The sequence below is a fragment of the Sceloporus occidentalis genome, unplaced genomic scaffold (genome assembly GCF_023333645.1).
Source record: "Sceloporus occidentalis isolate IW3139 unplaced genomic scaffold, rSceOcc1.0.p SCAF_2, whole genome shotgun sequence".
Lineage (NCBI taxonomy): Eukaryota > Metazoa > Chordata > Lepidosauria > Squamata > Phrynosomatidae > Sceloporus > Sceloporus occidentalis.
This window is the reverse complement of record NW_028316982.1, coordinates 115312310-115330791: the sequence shown is the minus strand read 5'-3', so window position 1 is coordinate 115330791 and position 18482 is coordinate 115312310. Positions and strand designations below refer to the sequence as shown.

At 39.5% G+C, this 18482-nt stretch overlaps 1 protein-coding gene across 6 annotated transcripts in view; it reads left to right on the top strand.

Moving 5' to 3' along the window:
• Positions 1-18482, top strand: part of LOC149318906 (pulmonary surfactant-associated protein D-like) — a 31044-nt gene that overhangs the window by 4124 nt on the left and 8438 nt on the right. Inside the window, exons 4-6 of one of the 6 annotated variants that reach the window (XM_089510656.1) lie at positions 770-853; positions 4435-4796; positions 16253-16324. In XM_089510656.1, coding sequence (XP_089366782.1) covers positions 770-853; positions 4435-4796; positions 16253-16261 — 455 coding nt within the window. In that variant the 3' untranslated portion in view covers positions 16262-16324. Of the gene's footprint in view, positions 1-769; positions 854-4434; positions 4797-5478; positions 5889-11614; positions 11661-11688; positions 11766-16252; positions 16467-17471; positions 17571-18482 lie in introns of those variants that run through there. The other 5 variants (XM_089510652.1, XM_089510655.1, XM_089510654.1 and 2 more) reach the window with 5 other exon arrangements.

Here is an 18482-nt window from a genome sequence, read left to right as displayed (position 1 = left end):
CACAATTAACTAGGACCGTCTACACACATGGCCTATTTTAGAAAGCTGGAATTGTACCTAGTAGCTACTTTTGAGGAGAAGAATGAATTACACCAATCATCAATAGAGATGTAAATCTTCACTTGTTTTCTTCTTGCATGCAAGAATGAGTAAGTGGAAATGTTTTTAGCTGATGGGTGAGATTACGGGGATTTTTGCTTATGGTGCTTCCCCCCCCCCCCCCATTTTGGATATTTTCTTTTTTTTAATCAACAACATTTGCACAAAAGCTTCTTTTCGAGAAAAGATAGTGTATTTGCACAAAATGGACTGTTTTCTGCACCGTGAGTTGTTTTGTTTCTATCTCAAGATTTTTGTGCAAAAATATAATACCCTCATGATTTCTGTACAAATGATTTCTTTGCAAGAGAAGTCCTGAAATGTAAAAAAAGCTTGTGTTGGTTGACCATTGATGAGTTGTCTTGATGTGTTGAGACACTTTCTCATCAAGAACATGAAAATTTACTATTATTTATATCCCTAGTGTCCAGTTTCTCCCTAATTAGCAGGAATACAGTAATACATAATCTGTAGTGTTCACTTCTCAACTGTGTAAAATGTTGTACTAAGACACTTTTTTATAATAATTTCTGAGTGGAGGCAAATTATCTTTCAAGTCAAACTTGCAATTTTTAGAGGGGGGAGAATAGTTCCTTTAGTTCTCATGCTTTAAAAAAATAATACTAATCAGGCAATGTTTAAAGAAGTATCTTATTCTTTTGTTATTTAGAACTTCAGCACCTTCAATCTGAGGTGACCACTTTGAAAGAACAACTGGAAGATTTGAGAAATGCTATCCTCAGAAATCAAAATGGTGAGAAAATGGAATAAACTAGGGTGTCATCCGTTCTGCAGAAATAATCTTGTTTGGCACCACTTTAACTGCCATGGCTCAAAGCTAGAGAATTCTGGGAATTGTGGTTTTGTGAGACATTTAGACTTCTCAGTGAAAGAGCTCTGGTGCCACAACAAACTACATAGTTCTTAGAATTTCGTAGCATTGAGCCATGGCAGTTAAAGTGATGTCAAACTGGACTATTTCTGCTGTGCATATGTAGCCTGGATTGAATTGGATGTGACAGTGATTTTGTGTGTGTTGTTTTCAGTTGAATACCCTGAATATTTTTTGTCTTGTTTCACTTCCATCTGTGAAAGACAAAGACAAAGAATTTATATGTTGACCAGTGAGCTCTTTAATCCAAAATGCTTGAGGTCTAATTTATCCAGTTGGTGGATTTGTGATTAAAAGAATTGAGAACTCTAGCCCTGTACACACCGGGCATTAAGGCTAGCATGGGGGCAGAGTTGGGGTGTAGTGTCCTCATGACGCATGCCCAACTCCACCCCTAGAGCCCCCTGTCATGGTGCTCCTTCGGCACTGTGTCCATACGAGGCAGTGCTGAAGAGCACTGTATAGTCATAGCAATGCACCTATTTGCAGCTCCTTTTCATGCCCTGGAAAGGCCATATTGGGACCACAGCGTTTGGTTGCAATGGCCCCATTCCAGCTGAAGAAGGGGCTGTGTGCCACCCCTTAGGAGCTGTATGTACAGCCCCTCTGTTACTTTAAGTTGCAGATTCAGTGTATCATCTCAGCAAAAGAAGAAGAAACATGCTTTATGTATAGAAAGATATAAAGAACTTTATCGCACTATCCCTAGAATGGTCCAATCACATTCCAAAAAGGGGGCGTGATGGGAAAAGGATGGGGCTAAGAACGGTGCTGATGCCACTGGACAGGGGAACACTGCTGATGCCACTGGACATTCCCAAGGACACAATTTTTGGGAACTGTTCAAAAGCATTCTCAAAAATTGCGCCCTCTGGAACAGATGTAGAACATGATGAGAATGTCCTGCGGCAGCAGCAGCATTCCCCTGTGTGATAAGATCCATTATTAGCCCCATCCCGTTTTCATCACACCCCCTTTTTGGAACACAACGGGGCCATTCTAGGGACAGTGTAATAAAGTTCCATGTCAGGTAGGAAGGACTGAACTGAGCATGTCTGCCACACCAAATAAACCTCAGCCATGTTCAGCACTTGTATATCTTTCTTCACAGCCTGGAAAAATGACATTTTCAAGCAGCCTTTTCCAGATCACCACAGCCAATGTGACCAGTGGCTCTTTTTAATCATTTTCCCTTACTTCAAAGTTGAAAGGTCTGAGTGAGAGCCTTTCCTGACTGCCTGAGCTATGTTGGTGGATATGGCTTAATATAGGGTAGAAAAAATGATACTTGTTAATAAGGACTTAAATCTAATTGTCAGCCCCAGCTAGAATAGGCCCATTTGAACCAATGGGCAGTTGGTCAGTCAATTGATCTGTTCTAGTTCAGCTAATAATTGGATTTAGGAAAAAATAGTAAGATTCAATTTGCTATAGTCCAGCAAATAGTTGACTATAGACCTGGGGATGCAAAACCAAATATGGAATGCAATTGGCACAACAATATAACTTTTCAAATATATACAGTTAACCATCTCAAAAGTATAAGGAGATTTAGCAACCATTTGACCATTAGTAGTTTCGACTGGCTACAGGCATATCTAACAAACAAAGCCCCACATTGACTCATTCCTACATTGAAAATCAGCTGTCCCCCCCTTCCCCTGTTGGTTTAGATTAGTTATGGTGTGCGTGTGTGTGTTTGTGTCTGTGTGTGTGTGTGATGCGTTGCATAAAAATATTAATGAAAATATTGATGCTCCCTCTAAGGCTGAAGTCCACTCAACACTGTCTTACTAGATGAAATAGTTGTACTATTTAACACATGTGGCAAAATGCACTGTGCCCTTCATTGACGAAGTAGTATTACCTATCTATATCTCTCTAGTTCAGTGGTTCTCAAATGGTGAGGCAGAACCTCCAGGGGGTGTGTAAGAGTTGCTCAAGGCGGGCTTGAGACTTGGAGGCTATGATCCCTCCTCTTTCTCCTTCTCCTATTTCCAAATTTGTTCATGTGTAACATTTACACATGCATTGAGCCAAATATTTAATTTACTTAAATAAAACTGTTCTAATTTGAACAATGTAATTTCCCTATAAAATGTTAAACTATGAATATACATGAATGTGTGAAAGAAAATACACTAGATAAACAAAATATGTTTATTCATAGACTACAGTGAGTAGAGGTACATGGCACCCATATGTAGATGTAAAGGGGATCCCAAGGGTAAAAAGTATGAATACCACTATTCTAGCTCAAAAGATATATTATATTTAAGCCGATTAGCTGCCTTGAATCCCATTTTGGGAGAAAGATGAGATATAAATACCATAAATATTATTTTCTCCATAACTGTGGGTTGGCATGAATGAAGGGTCTCGTCAATATTGTATCCATTGGTAAACGCATGAGATATTTCTTTACCAGTTGGAGGCAGCTCTGGAGTCTAGGAGGCCACATTAGTCACAGAGAACAATAGCTTAAAATGGATTAGAAATTCAAGAATTAGAAATGATATTTTTGCCTGGCTGATGGATTCTGGGAGTTTTAATCCAAAAAGTAACTTTCACAAGCTCTGGTCTCAGTTTTTTGTGCTATATGTCAGCTCAAAAGCACTTTCCTTTTTTTGTTTCTAACTTATGAGTGGAAACATAGGAGTTTATTACGTGAGATGGATCCTGTGCAGAAACAGGATTTAGAAATCCGGGGGGGAAAAACTTGCAAAAGCCCAGACACGCTGGGATTAATAAACAATAACACAACATTAACCCAAATGGAAACTCAACAAAGCCCACTCCTTTTTACTTTTGGGATTTTCTGAAAGTAAAAAGGAGCAGGTTTTGTCTACTTTCTGTTCGGGTTAATGTTGCATTAATATTCATTAACTTTTACATTATGTGAAAATCAACCAGCTTTTGTGGGTTGTGTCCGCTTTCTGTTTGGGTTAACCCCCGGCATCATCTGAAAATCTACCCACTTTTGTGGGGGTTTTCCAGTTTAAAATCAGTTTCTGCACAGGATCCGTCCCATGTGATAAACTCTATAGAGGGCTCCATAGCTTAGCAGTCTTCTCTGTGTGGATTTCTCTAATCAGGGTTCATCTACACACTAGAAATAATGCAGTTTGATATCCATCCTGTGGAATTCTGAGGTTTGTAGTTTTATAAAGTCTTTAGCCTTCTCTGTCAAAGAGAAGTTTGTAGTTTTGTGGTGCCTTACAAAACTACAAAATGCACAGTTTTATAGGATGGAGCCATGACAGTTAATGTGGTGTTAAACTCCATTATTTCTACAGTGTAGATGCACCCTGAGATCCACAAACTGCTGTGGAATGAAATACCTAACCAAATCTGGAAAACATTTTCCTGAAACTCTGCATGCAAGTTTTTTGGACTTCAAGTGACGGAACCAAAACTCACTTACTGATCCTGTGTCCCCTTAGCTCACTTATTCCCAAATGGCAGAAGTGTTCATCAAAAGCTCTTCAAAACAGATGGCTCCCAAGGCAGTTTTGAGGCTTCCAAAGCCACCTGCTTCCAGGCTGGTGGTCAGCTTGCTTCCCCAAGGACTCCTGCTGAGAACTCAGCCATCCAGCAAATAGTTGCTCGACATAACAAGGCTGCATACTTGGGGATGAATGACTTGCAGTCAGAAGGCACATTTAAACATCTGAACGGTGATGAGGTAGAACACACAAACTGGGCAAACGAAGAGCCCAACAACGCTGGAGGGAAAGAGGACTGTATTGAAATTTACCTGGATGGCAAGTGGAATGACAGGTCTTGCAGTGAGAGACGGCTAATTGTATGTGAATTTTAATATCTCCCCTTATAGTTGAAGTCCTCTGCACAACTACAACCTGGTATAAGATCTTAAAATCAGTCATATTTGGGAATTCACAGTGGGAACCCTGTAGCTGCTCCTGTCACCTAGGAGCATGAAGTGACCCATTTGGCAGAGCTTAGATAGAGAGTTATTTTTTTTTCTTTTTATAAGAAGGAATATAATGACATGAGAGCAAGGGTGATACAGTGGTTTGACTGTTGCACTAGGACTCTGGGAGACCAGAGTATGAATCTCTTCTTAGCTCTGGAAACCCATTGGGTAACCTTATGCAAGTCATACTCTCTTAGTCTATGATGAAGGAAATGCCAAACCATATCTGGCTAAATTTTGTCAAGAAAGCCTTATCATATAAGTCTAAGTCAATTTGAAAGCATCTTATAACAACAACAATGTAATAACTATCCACAAGTTAGCAATGTGAGGATCATGCTCTGGGACCCAGTTTTTTCAAGGTTTCCTCAATTTCAAATAAGTTTTAACTTTTTAAAGCTCAAAGTAATGTTTTTAAAAAGAAAATCTAGCACATCAGATACAAGTATTCTCTCCAAGTCTTCTCAATGGTCTCATTTTTTACTTGCATGTTTGGTGAGAAATGTTCAAAACTGGGGACCACTTCTCCTAAATTTATCTCCCTATACAGTCCATCCAGAACCTTAAGATACTCCAGGGAGAGCTTTGTCTTGGTCCCACCACCATTACAGGTTCATTTCATGAGGACATCAGTATCTGCCCTCAGCCTGTGGAATTCCCTTCACTGGCAAGCAACAACCTTTCTGGTCAAGAAGGCTTTTAATGAGTAACTCCAGGGTGGGTATGCTCCATAGTGAACTTTGTTACACTTTTGAATGATTTCATCCTTTTTGAAATGTAATGGTTTAAATGTGGTGTTTTTATTTTGATTATCATGTTTTTACCCTTTGTCAGCTGTCTTGGGTTCCATGCTGTGAGAAAAATGGCTTATAAATAAAACAAAACAAACAAGCAAACACTGTGACAGGGTGGTGTCTGAAGTACATTACAGGAAATGATATTAAAAACTTCTGTTGCATATCTCTTTGCCTGTATCTTGTGTAGGAGTGAGTGAATGGGCAAAACTTAACCTTGTTCATTTTGAAGTCTAACCTCTCTGGGACTGCCAGGTTTTCAAAATAGCAATAAGGGATGATCAAAATTCATGACATGTGGTGCTGACAATCAGGATGCGGCTATTAACAAGTGTTAATAAACTGAAATATGAAATTCTCTGTAAAATTAGCACATTGTCCACATTCTCCAGCCATATTATACAATGAACAACATTCTGCCTTTATGAAAATCCATATTTGTTTCCTCTTTTGGCATGTTTCCACAGTCCTGAATCTGTCTTAAACCTAAAAAAAAAAAAAAAAAAGTCTTGACAATTGTGGGGTGAATCAGACCACTCTGAAGGAGTGCCTTTAAGCTACCCTTTGTGAAGGTGGTTTGGGGCTGCAGCAACTGCACACCACAGCCCCAGTCTGCCTTATTGTGAGCTGCCCCTTTTTATGCCAGGAAAAGCCAGCTTTTCCTCCCTGTCATGACTGGAAGCTGACTTTAAGGGCTCCAGCAACGTGCAGCATATAAACACTGCACCACCGGAGCACCCAGAACCCAGCTCATGTTCAGGCACTCAGGCAACTTGTTCCTACTGCCTAACCACCATCTAGTGTAGTAAGATCCAGTGATGACAGTTACAATCAGGCTTCTATCCCGCTGTTTAAGAACAGTGTAATAATGTCCTTATTTGTGTTTAGTCCTCAATTTTCTCTCCCTTCTCTTGAACTGAGACAAAAGAGTTGGACACCAAATCATGGGTTAAAGTAAGGCCACAACTTTAATGCAATTACGACATGTCATACATCAATCAGTCTGATGGATAAGCCCACCGGAAGAGATCCATTTTGATGAAGTGCTGAATGCCTCTAAAGTATTGATGAGACGGATCTCTTCCAGTAGGCTATTCCATAATTTTGGAACCACAGCTGTAAACACCCTATGGGAAGTTGTCTTTAACCTAGTATTATGATGTTCAATGGTTCAATGATCAACAATTGATCATCCTCGCCAGCCTAGTAAGGATCAGTGCAGGTCTTTTCAACAGCCAGTCTGTTTTCTGAGGCCTAACATCAACCTGCCAATTTAGCTTGTGCCCGATGTCCCCACTTCACCTCCATACCTGCCACACGAGGTTCTAGCCTAGCCTGGCACCCCCCTCCTCCCACTCCCAGTTCCTTGGATGAAGTGCTGAATATGCTAGCCAATAGAATCCAGAGATCACAGTCCAGATCAGAAGAGAGATGGACAGTGTTACCCCTGTATAGGTGCCCCCATTCCATCCAAATTCCTGGGTGGGTAACTGGAGTGCCATTGTCCTAAATGAAGTTACCGATGGTGTGTTTATTGACATTGTGATGTGCATTGTTAACTGTGGCATTTCTCCTAGCGCTCTGCCACACCCATTGAGCTATTATCTTAGTCTACAAGATGATGACTTCCAGGAGCAGGTATTTGATATAGTGCAGGTCGTCCAAGATTATCCCAATGAGCTGTAGAGTGGCATTTTCACAAGATCTTTTCTAGGTGAATAAGGATGATGTTGGGTAAGGTTGTGTCACCTCCAGCTTCTATCTTTCATTCATTTATTTATTCTGGTTTTTTTATACCCCAGTTTTCTGCCAGAGCAGCTTACAGGGTAGATCTTCCCACCCTGAGGCCTTGCCATTCAACAACCGAACAATACACAGATTAACATGGAAAGCACTCCTCCCACCCAGGGTCACACACTATATAAATACCTCACTCACTTCCATGCCAGCATTCTCTGGACCAGATTAGAGGGTGGTCACTTAGCTCAGAGTTCACTTAGATCACCTGACAGTTTCTGTCATGGAAGATTTCTAACATTTGACCATTTCTGATATGGTGTATTCGATTAAAAAGGCAATCTATCTTTTGTATTACAGTTTGGTGTTATTGCTAACATAGAATGAGAGTAAGATCACAGCATTACAAAAATGTACAGTTTAACATATAAATGTGTGGGATTAACTGCATTCCAAAATTCTTTTACCCTGGGCATTCAACCCACATATGTAGATAACAGCTGCTATTTTTACAACCCCTTTTGGAACTTGGTGGGATGGTTTTAAAAATTTTAGAAAATTGGGTAAATATAAGGTACATTTTCTTTTACAGATGTTAATCTATACTTATATGGGAAGACCAAATGTGTGTCCACTCGGTATCTGAAATTTTTGTTTTTAATTCTGATTGCCAAAATGAATGAACAAATTGGCCCTTCCATATGTATGTTCAAGTAGGTATTTGTATATGCTTGCTGCAGTCCTGTTTTTGTAAGGTTTATCTTACTTTAAATGAAAGATAGCAACCATGGAGTTTCTTCCAGTGAAATAAAGCCTGAGGCAAGCTGATATATTTGAAATCAAGTGAGGTTACTTGGTTGAAGGGAAGTTTTTTTAAGTGTCATTCTCTTCTCCTCCACTTTTTAAGTGCGTATTCCACCACATAGCAGATCTATGATGCAATAAACTCTTCAATGTTTCCATTTTTTAACTTATGGGAAATGTTCATAAATCTGAAATGGAGAGTACAAGAGAAAGTGTTTCAGTATTAATTTCTTGATTAAAACCCAAGCAGATTTTTCTTTGTTTTATTCAACCACTGTTCTAGTACTGACTTACATGTAACATTTAGATGCTGCTGCTCTGTTTTAAAGTTAACGTTTGTATTGCTGCTGCATTAAATGTTGTCTGTATTAATGCACGTACAACAGTGTTGCCCTTCCTATGTGGAGACGTGTTAGCATACCCTACACACACACACACACACACACAGAGAGAGAGAGAGAGAGAGAGAGAGAGAATATATAGCTTCATCTTTTCGTATTTTGTTATCTAGAGCCAGGCATGTTTTTTGAGGTCATGATGCCCTTTGGGAAAGACATGCTGACCTGAAGACCTGTGGAGGATCTAAACATCACTAAATAAAGGTTAAATGAGTTTTCTGATCATTCCATTTTCTCCCCCCCCCCCCCAACACACACACACACTCCCCAGGCTCTCTGCATATCCTCTCATAGTAGAGACTGTGTGAGTCCCATTACAAAGCAGTTACAGGCCACATTTCCATCTTACCCTGGGCTGTGTCCCTATTTACCTTTCTGATCCATCCATTCATCCATGGGTTGTTTCCAATCCATTCAATGTATTGTTACTCCAAAGTTAAAGCTATCAATTGTTCCAGAATCCCATTGTCGATTCCCTTAGAAGCTATTAAGTCTTTGTTACAGTGCAGGATAGCACCAAGCATGCCTCAAAGCTAGAAATCAGATATAAATATTGGCCCCACACAGGGACAATTCACTATTGCAGACTGAAGCTCTGTCACACAGACCAGAGCTCCACTCTCTATATAGCCCTCAGACCCCATCTGAACCACTCTCTGTCTTCCATGGAACCCTCCCTTCAGGACTGGTAATTATCACCCCTGCTAACTCCTGATTTCTTGCTTTCCAACCTTTCATGTCCTTCTTTCTGTTAGCTCCATATGGTTCTTGAAGTTGCGTTGGTTTTGTGTGTTTGCATAGACTTTTGCACATTTCTAAATAAAACCTTTTATTTGTGAAATACTGCAGCCTTTCTGCAGTTAGTACTGGTATACATAGCTGTAAAAAATCTTGTAAGTTACCTAACCTCTCACAGGCCTCCTGTTAGCTAATAAAATTCCCCAAATTACTAAAAAGATTATGTTACTGTTTTTGGGGATCCCAAGTCTCCCTACCTTTTTGGCTAAGAGACGCAGATTTTACATCCTGGTGCCAAGGTTCATATGCAACTTCTATTTTTGGACTGTCCAGCTTAATTTTAGCAATAACTTTCCATTTAGGTGGTTTCTTTTTATTCATCAACAATCCATTGGACTCCCATATGGCCAGATCATCTCTGTAGGCCTAGTCTAAATACATAGAATCAGTCACAATTAATGTGGGTTGCTGCTCTTTAGTTGTTCCATTAAGCTGCTATTTCCAAGGCGGTTAGCTCACCATACTGGGCTGAATGATAACAATTGGGAGTTTTCCATTCTTTCAAGACTTGCATGTGTCCATTGATCCATTGAGCTTTAAAACATATTGCTGCTGGAGACTTGCTTTTTCCTGCTGTCTTGGATGTGGCTGAAAAGTCATCTGTATACAAGATAGCAGCATATGCCTCATTAGGCTGTTTCTCAGCAAGAAAGCTTTCTTTGCCTGAGCATAGACACTCATGTTGGAAAGGCAATCTGTGTATTCTCCAGTACCAAAGCCCAATTTAACCATTGTTTATTCACTGCTTTGCTTTCATCGACTGCAAAGTCTATAATCTTGTCATTATTCTTAATGTTGAATAAAGGTCTATTGGCTGACCCTGGACTACATCATCATCAATCAAAGTAGCCAGATGAATTGCCAACAACAGTTTATTTAATGGTGTGTATTTCAGTTCAGCAATCTTAAAGACATATGACTAAAATTTTAAAGGTCACTGATACACTGCTGTCTTGGATATAGACTGTACCTTCATTATTGGTCAAGTTTTTAGATACCTCATTTCCAGTGCAATAACATCTGCTATAGCCATCATTACGTATGTAACATCATTTCCAGCTGCCATTTAGGCTGATTTCCAGACACTTTTTTAAAATTTAGGTGTAAGTTATGGGGTGAGCTCTGAGAGGTTGGGAAGTCAATCACAGCTTTTTCACAGTTTTTGAGACTTTTGTCAAGTTTTCAGGTGAAAAATCTCCCCAAATCCCCCCCCCATTACATTTTGGGGGAGATCAGGAGGCTATGGGTAGAGGCTTCAGGGGCTGCCCTTAGGAATGTCTGGGTTGCAATTTGCCATCCCTGTTATAGGCAGGGATTGTGAAAGGTGTTGTTGTTAACTGCCTTCAAGATGATCTTGACCTATGGTAACCCTGTGATGAGTTTGTATTTTTGCCTGTCCATGGAATAATAGAATCATAGAGTTGGAAGAGACCACAAGGGCCATCCTCGACACTCTTCTCCAGTACCACATCTCAAATGAATCAATTTTCTTCCTATCTTCTTAACTGTGCAGCTCTCACATCCATGCAGGGTAACAGGGAATACAATGGCTTGTATGATTTATCTTTTTTGCTGAGTTGTATATCTTTGCATTTTAGGATCTTTTGTAGTTCTTTCATAGCCACCCTCCCCATTCTTAATCTTCTTCTGATTTTCTGGCTGCAGTCCCAGTTCCTATCAATGTTTGATTCCAGATATGAGAACTTTTTTTACTATTTCTATTTCCTCCTTGTCTTATTTGGATTTCTGTAAGTTTTCCGTTATCATGATTTTTGTTTTCTTTATGTTCAATAGTAAGCCTGCCTTTGCACTTTCTTGTTTGATCTTCAGATGCACATACAAAAGGGTTCCAATCTTGAAGGATAAACTTCCATATTAAATCCTCTCAGCCTTCCATTCATACTTTTTCCAGCCTCCACATACACACACCTTCCCTTCAAATGTTGTTGAATTCCTTTGCCATCTTCCTGCCCAAACTGTAATTTTTCTGGGCGGGGGGAAGAGGGGAGAAGTTAGTCCTCTTTCTCAGTGTTTGTTGCAACACTGTTTTGCCAGCCCTTTTAAAAAGTTTGCTTTGCTTTAACAAACAACAGCTTGGGTTTCTCCATTCTTGCTTCATCTGTCCATTTCTTCATCAGTGAGTCATTGCTGGGTATTTTCTGGGGTCAGGAAATGGACTCTACTGGAATTCACACTGGCAGGTAAAGAGTCAGTGAAGCAAGTAGGCTATAACTTTCTTTTTACAGATAAGGAACAATGAGGTAATCAGATTTTGCAAAGTCATACAGAAAGAAAAGCTGTGAAAGGTAGGTGGGTGATTTTTCTTTCCATGCTTTAAAAGTAGTGACTTTCCAAAATGCATGTTTCAATTAGAAGGGGTTTCTAAAATCCTTTTTATAGTCCTCTGGTGCCAAAATCTTCCTTACTTTTGACCAAGGAAACTGAGAGTTAAGGGACTCATATGACAAGAAGTAAGCAAACCCTGATAGGTGAATCACTGGGTCTCACAGCATACCACAACATGTTGAGGTACATTAGAAGGTATGCCAAAACATGCATTTTCTGGCAACTCAGAGTACACCATGTTTGTATTTACATGTTAGCAAGGTTTACTTTTTTGATTGATGCTTCATATAAAATACAAATGTGAAGTATTCAAAACCTACTCAGATCAAACCATTTCTCAAGTATGTGACACAATACTGTTTTGTCAACAAAAAATAAGTACAACAGACAGCCTGGTAAACGTTTGCATTAGGTATAAATTCAATATGCACCAGCAATCTGAAAATGTGTATATACACACATGGACACACTTCATGAAAGAGGGATCTTTGGTTTGAATTAATCTAGTGTGCATGTGCCTTCAAGTTGAATTGAATTATTGAATTAGAGTGACCCCATGCATTTCACAGGGTTTTCTTAGCCAAGGAATACTCGGAGATGGTTTTGCTAGTTCCTTCCTCTGAAATATAGCCTACTGTGCATGGTATCCTATCTGATATAGGAAACTAAGCAAGGTTAGTTCTGGTTAGTACTTTGATGGTTAGTATTAATTACCTAATTGCTATTTATTTTGCATTAAATTAATGGTGGCAGTGGTTACTTGTAACTCATTTTCTTAAACACTTGTATGCATAAGTGATTTTATATTTTTGTTTGGAGAAGATGCCATTCTTTCAAACTTGAGCTCAGAGAAGCATTGTCTTTACTCCTGCTCCTACTGAAATGATCAACTCTATAAAAAAAAATCATTTTTCACATTTCTAGATTTTCTCTGGCATTACTATACTGTAAAATCAACATTGACTGAGATTGTTAAAATCTAGTCCATATATACAATGAGATACCTAACAAAGAAACTATAATGAAACTTTGATGCTACTTCAACATCCAGCACATGTATAAACTAACAATATAGAATAAATTCCTTTAAAAATTTAAATTGTGCTGCTTAACTAATGGAAGTAGTAAAATGCAATATTATTTTAAAAGTGGTTTCAAATGGTATGAAAAAAGTAGTAGAAAAACTGTCTTTGTTTGCAGCTTTGTATATATATATATATAGAATAAATGTCTAGAACAATTATGGATGAATTAGCATTGACTTAAGCAAGTTGATTTACTGATCTGGACTTAGGACCTTATCGCACACACATTCTGGGGATGGAAGGAGGATGCTCATGTGCGCTTGCGTGCTGCAGAAAACAGAGTTTATCGCACACAAATACGTCCTCCAAGAGGCCCTGTTCCATCCCCTGGCATGCACCCGTTCGTGTCCAGTCCTGACGGGCGTGATTTTTGCCTGATGGATCCATCAGCAAAAAATCACACCCGTCAGGACTGGATGCAAACGGGTGCGCGCCGGGGGACGGAACAGGGCCTCTTGGAGGACGTATTTGTGTGCAATAAACTCAGTTTTCTGCCAGGCGCACGCGCACACGAGCGTCCTCCTTCAGTCCCCAGAACATTTAAAATTGTGCGTGCGATAACATCCTTAGAAAAGTCACTTTCCAAACTCAAACCGGTGATCTCTTTCAGTAAGATGCTTGCTTCTGCAAAATGAAGGTGCTTCTTCTTTCCAGTACATGAACTGTTTATCCCAGTGGTTCTCAGGCTTTTTATCCTTGTGCACCCTTTTACATCCACATCCAGACTTTGTATGCACACACCCTACTTGGCATATTATATAAATAAAAATATATTCATAGTTTAGTGTGTGTATTCTTGTTTACACATTCTCATATATTCATATTTTAACATTTCATAAGGGAAAAAGCTCTCCTCCTCCTCCCTCAGACAGAGGCACCAAATGTCCGCCTTGCCTTTCCCTTCCTCTTGAGGACAGAAAAGGTTTGGGAGGAGAAGGAGGAAAGATCAGGGCCTTCAAGTCCTGTGCCCTCTTTGAGCAACTGTCGAACACCCTGGGAGTCCCATCCCGCAGTTTGAGCACCATTGGTTTATTGCAATGTACATTAATTAGATTAGCCAAAATTTTTTTTGCAGAATTAAATGTCAAAGAGCACTAGGGAATAGAGATTGGAACTACCTGCCAAACCTATTAGTCACATTGAAATCTATCCAGGTCTCTACCTGCTTCTATGTTCTTGAACAGTGGCTTAGGTCAGGTCAAACCATCATTACCATCATCCATTCACTTTCCTGTGGGGAAAGCAAATTTTCCTCTATTATAAATTCATTTAAACATTATTGCCAGTTTCCTGTAAACTATAAAATAAAATATAAAGGGAGGCTCTGCATATATTGTTGAAGACACAGGCTGCTGCCACACCTCAGAATCAATGCAATTTGACATTGCTTTAACAGCCAGGGCTCCATTTTATGAAATCCTGGGATTTGTAGTTTGTTATGTCAGAAGAGCTCTCAGACAGAGAATGCTAAATACTGTATCTCACAAAATTACAAATCCCAAAAATCCATAGCATTGAGCCATGACAATTAAAGTGATGTCAAACTGCATTATTTCTGTAGTGTAGATGCAGCCGTAATTCCCCCCAGTTCTCTGAGTGTGCAGTGACCAAACAAACATTTATTTGCAATAGGGAAAGTCAACTCCAAACTATTTGTAGGAATGGAATAGATTGGATTATTAATTGGCTTAGCAACTGTTGACCTAATTTGTTATCTACATATGTAACTATCTCTTTGGACCTTAAGCCCTTTCTGATGGAAAAAGCAAACAAGTCCCCACCTCCTGTGAGCAGAGAAAAATAGATCTTCCCTCATTTAAGAAAGAAGTGTGCCATTACGGAGTGCGAGGGGGTGGATACCACAATGGGGGAAGCCAATGTATTCTTTGATTTCTGTGATTTTTCCACAGCAGGAAAAATGCTGTTCTCTGAACAGAAAGTTGCTTTCTTCACAGAAGTATTATCTGAAGTGCTGTTTTCTGATGAGAAAAGAAGCTGCATGTGCAGAAAATGTCATACCATGGTTCATCATCACAGAATAAGTCCAGAACTTCAAATAGTCTTCAGTAATGCAATTTTAGATTCAGAGGCATAGCTGTGTTAGTGTGGAACATCACTGTGCAAAGGGATCTTATAGCACCTCTGAGACTGAATTAAAGAAGTTGTAACATAAGCTTTTTAAGACTTTGTCTAATAGACCAAGGCCAAAAACAGATGGCCTTAAAGGAGTGGCTCTGTGCCATCCCTTTGCTTGCCAGATTGGGGTCGCAGCAACTACATGCTGCAGCCTCAATCCAACATTTTTCCAGCCCCAAAAGAACTGTAAAAATGCCACTTCTGCATTTCTTCGGCACAGTGTGTGTAAACACTGTGCTGCAGAAACGCTGTGATACAACCTGCCATCTGGTAGGGTGGGCAGTGTGATGCTGCTTTGGCGGTGGAGTTGGGGTGGGCAGAGGGTTGTCACCCTGCCCCCACTCTACCCCAATGCCAGTGTTTCTTGGCGATCTGTACAGCCCCCAAATCTCCAAAAGCTTATGCTACAACTTTTTTCACTCAGTTAGTCTGAAAGGTGCTACAAGATCCCTTTCCATACAGTTTTGATGACTTTATTGCCACAAGAGGAAAGGTGGTAAAACTATCTGTTCTTGTTTATGGGTACAAAATTTACAGATTTGCATCCTCATTGTCAAATCTCTGAAGCCGTAGCGTATAGTACCATGAGAGCACCAATACAATCCAGCCTGGCTTTTGGGGGAGTGGCAGGAAAATGGATTTACCACCATCACCCATAGCAGGAGCAATACCAGCTGCCCCAATGGGAGTGACCCTCTTTCTTTATTTCCATACCATCACTAGACTCAGCCCTGAGTTCCCAGATGGCACAGGGGAAGAAAGCATGTGTATGGAGGGTTTAGCAGTTTCTGTCCTTTATTCATGGGTGTTAGCCCCAGGGGGAAAATCCATGTTAGCCAGGCTTTCCTCCAGATGTTGTTGGACCACAACTGCTAGCATTCCTCACCATTGGCTATTCTAGCTACAGATTCTGGAAAATGCCTTTCAACAACATCTGGAAGGTTCTAACACTCCAGAAGACTGGAGTGTTAGAAAGCACATTAGAATACACTCCTGACATGCTGTTTTCTACATGACTTGAATGGTTCATGGATTTGGGAATATCTGCCCCACCATTGGGCATGACATGTCCCTGGTCAGGCCATAAACTATCATTGCTGTGAGAAAAGATATGTTTACAGGGAGGAATCATTCAGTCATTAAACCCTCTCTTCTTGAGTCTGAAGTGACACAATTCAGACAGACCTACAGCCTAACAATAGGTTGCACTGTTGTTTTCCTCCCAGAGATCTTGAGATATGCAACTTCATTATTTCTGCATCCTTGTGTTGGGAGTGACACTTGCAAGATCACTGGACCCTGAACCATGCAGATGTGAAGAAAAAGTAAACACGTGTACAGTTGTCGCTGGGAGTAATGGATTGCCAGGCACTCCTGGGAGTCCTGGGCTACCAGGAAGAGATGGCAAGGATGGTGTTCAAGGTGAAAAAGGAGAACAAGGTAGAGTAAAAACCATTTGTAAGTGAAATAGATAAGAGATAGGGAAAGTTACTTTTGAAGATTACAGTCCAGAATCCTGTTGGCTGCATGATTCTGGAGATGATTTTCTATAGCCTAAATCCAACTATTAGTCCTAACTAGAACAGACCAATCCAATCAATTACTGAGATGTCTAAGGGAAAACTTGACCATGTTGAAAACCTATATCCAGTTGCTACCCTCAACTAGAATAGGCCCGTTGCATCAATGATAACTTGGTAAGTCAAATTTGGTCTGGGTTTTATTGAGTCAAGGAGTCTACTCTGCTTAGAACTAGCAGCTAGATTTAGATTGAGAAATGTTACTTTCCCAAGCTTTTCTCCATGCTAAATTGTATGAAAATCTTGGGTTTCCACTCCTAACTTCTCCCCTCCAAGATCTCAGATATTGGGATTGGCAAAGAATGCCAATCACTCTCCTTGAAAATGATGGAAAATGTCTTATTTGTTCTTAATTATGTTTTTTAAATAATATTTTTATTTGCTTTTTAATTTCTGTAAACTAATGTCCATAGCTCAATCTTTTAAAAATTATTATGAAATGCACTGAATTCCATCTTGGGAGAAAAGGCTGGATATACATTCAATAAATAAATGAAATAATAAATAAATTGTTGTTTTGTGCCTTCAAGTCATTTCCAATTTATGTTGACCCTATCACAGGGGTTTCTTGGCAAGATTCGTTCATACAAGGTTTTCCTTTGCCTTCTTCTGAAGCAGAGTGTGTGCAACTTGCCCAAAGTCACCCAGTGGGTTTCTATGGCCAAGCACGGGTCCAAACTTTAGTCTCTAGAGTTGTAATCAAACACTCAAATCATGGCACCACACTGGCAAATCTCCATTTTCTTGCACAACTTTGTCCCAAGCAAATATTTATTTGTTCATATTACCAAGAAGAAAACAAATATGTCCACCAATTATGTTTTCTCACTCATGTGTCCTTTCTGTCCAATCCATTAACTGGCAGGATTACGGGGGATGCAGGGACCCCCTGGAAAAGCAGGACCTCCTGGTACTAAAGGAGATACAGGAGAGAAGGGTCCAAAAGGTGATAGTGGGGGCAAAGGTAAGGCATGGTGAAAATACAAAGAGGTTTGTATTAACTTTGCCAGTTTTTCATGTGCAATACTATATGGGACATAAAAAAAGTTTCTCTGACTCCATCCACACTGCAGAAATAATCCAGTCTGACACTGCTTTAACTGTCATGGCTCAAGGTTATGGAATTCTAAGAAGGATAATTTGTTGTGGCACCAGAAAGTGGTGTTTCTGGTTAAAGCAGTGTCAAACCACATTATTTCTGCAGTGTGGATGCAGTCACTGTTTCCTCCTAAAGAAGGGAAAAATAGGAAGAGGGAGGAGGAAGGAATCTATTTTCACTTTTATTTTAATGTGAGGGTTTATGGATTTCAGCCCACTACTTCAGATGCACTGATTTTGCTAATTTCCTCTCATAGGAAGCAATGATTAATCTGGGCACTTTTTTTCTCACCAAAAATAAGTCTTTGGCAACGGTGCAAATTTCAATGACTGTTTGCAGCTCAGAAACTATTCTGCACATAATTTGCATGTGGTATCTTTGACATTAAAACAGAATTTTTCTGCACAGCACAAAATTTTTCATAATAATTTTTTTCACAGAAAATGCTGTTTCATATATAGATAATGCTATCTCCTAGATAGAAAATGTTTTCTGTGTAATAATAATAATAATAATAATAATAATAATAATAATAATAATGTGAAATTTTGTACAGAAAAACTGTGAAGACTCTGAACTGTGAAGATTCAGATCAGTATTGATTTCTCATTGTCAGTGCTACCTAACACACAGGAAACATAATTTTAAGCTTTTTTCAAATATTTTAAATATTCTTTCCATCCCTACCAGATATATTAACGGTTGTGAGGGTGGATTCAGACTGTAATAGGATACAAATTTGATGTTAGTAATGGTAATACTCAAAAGCAAGTGGAA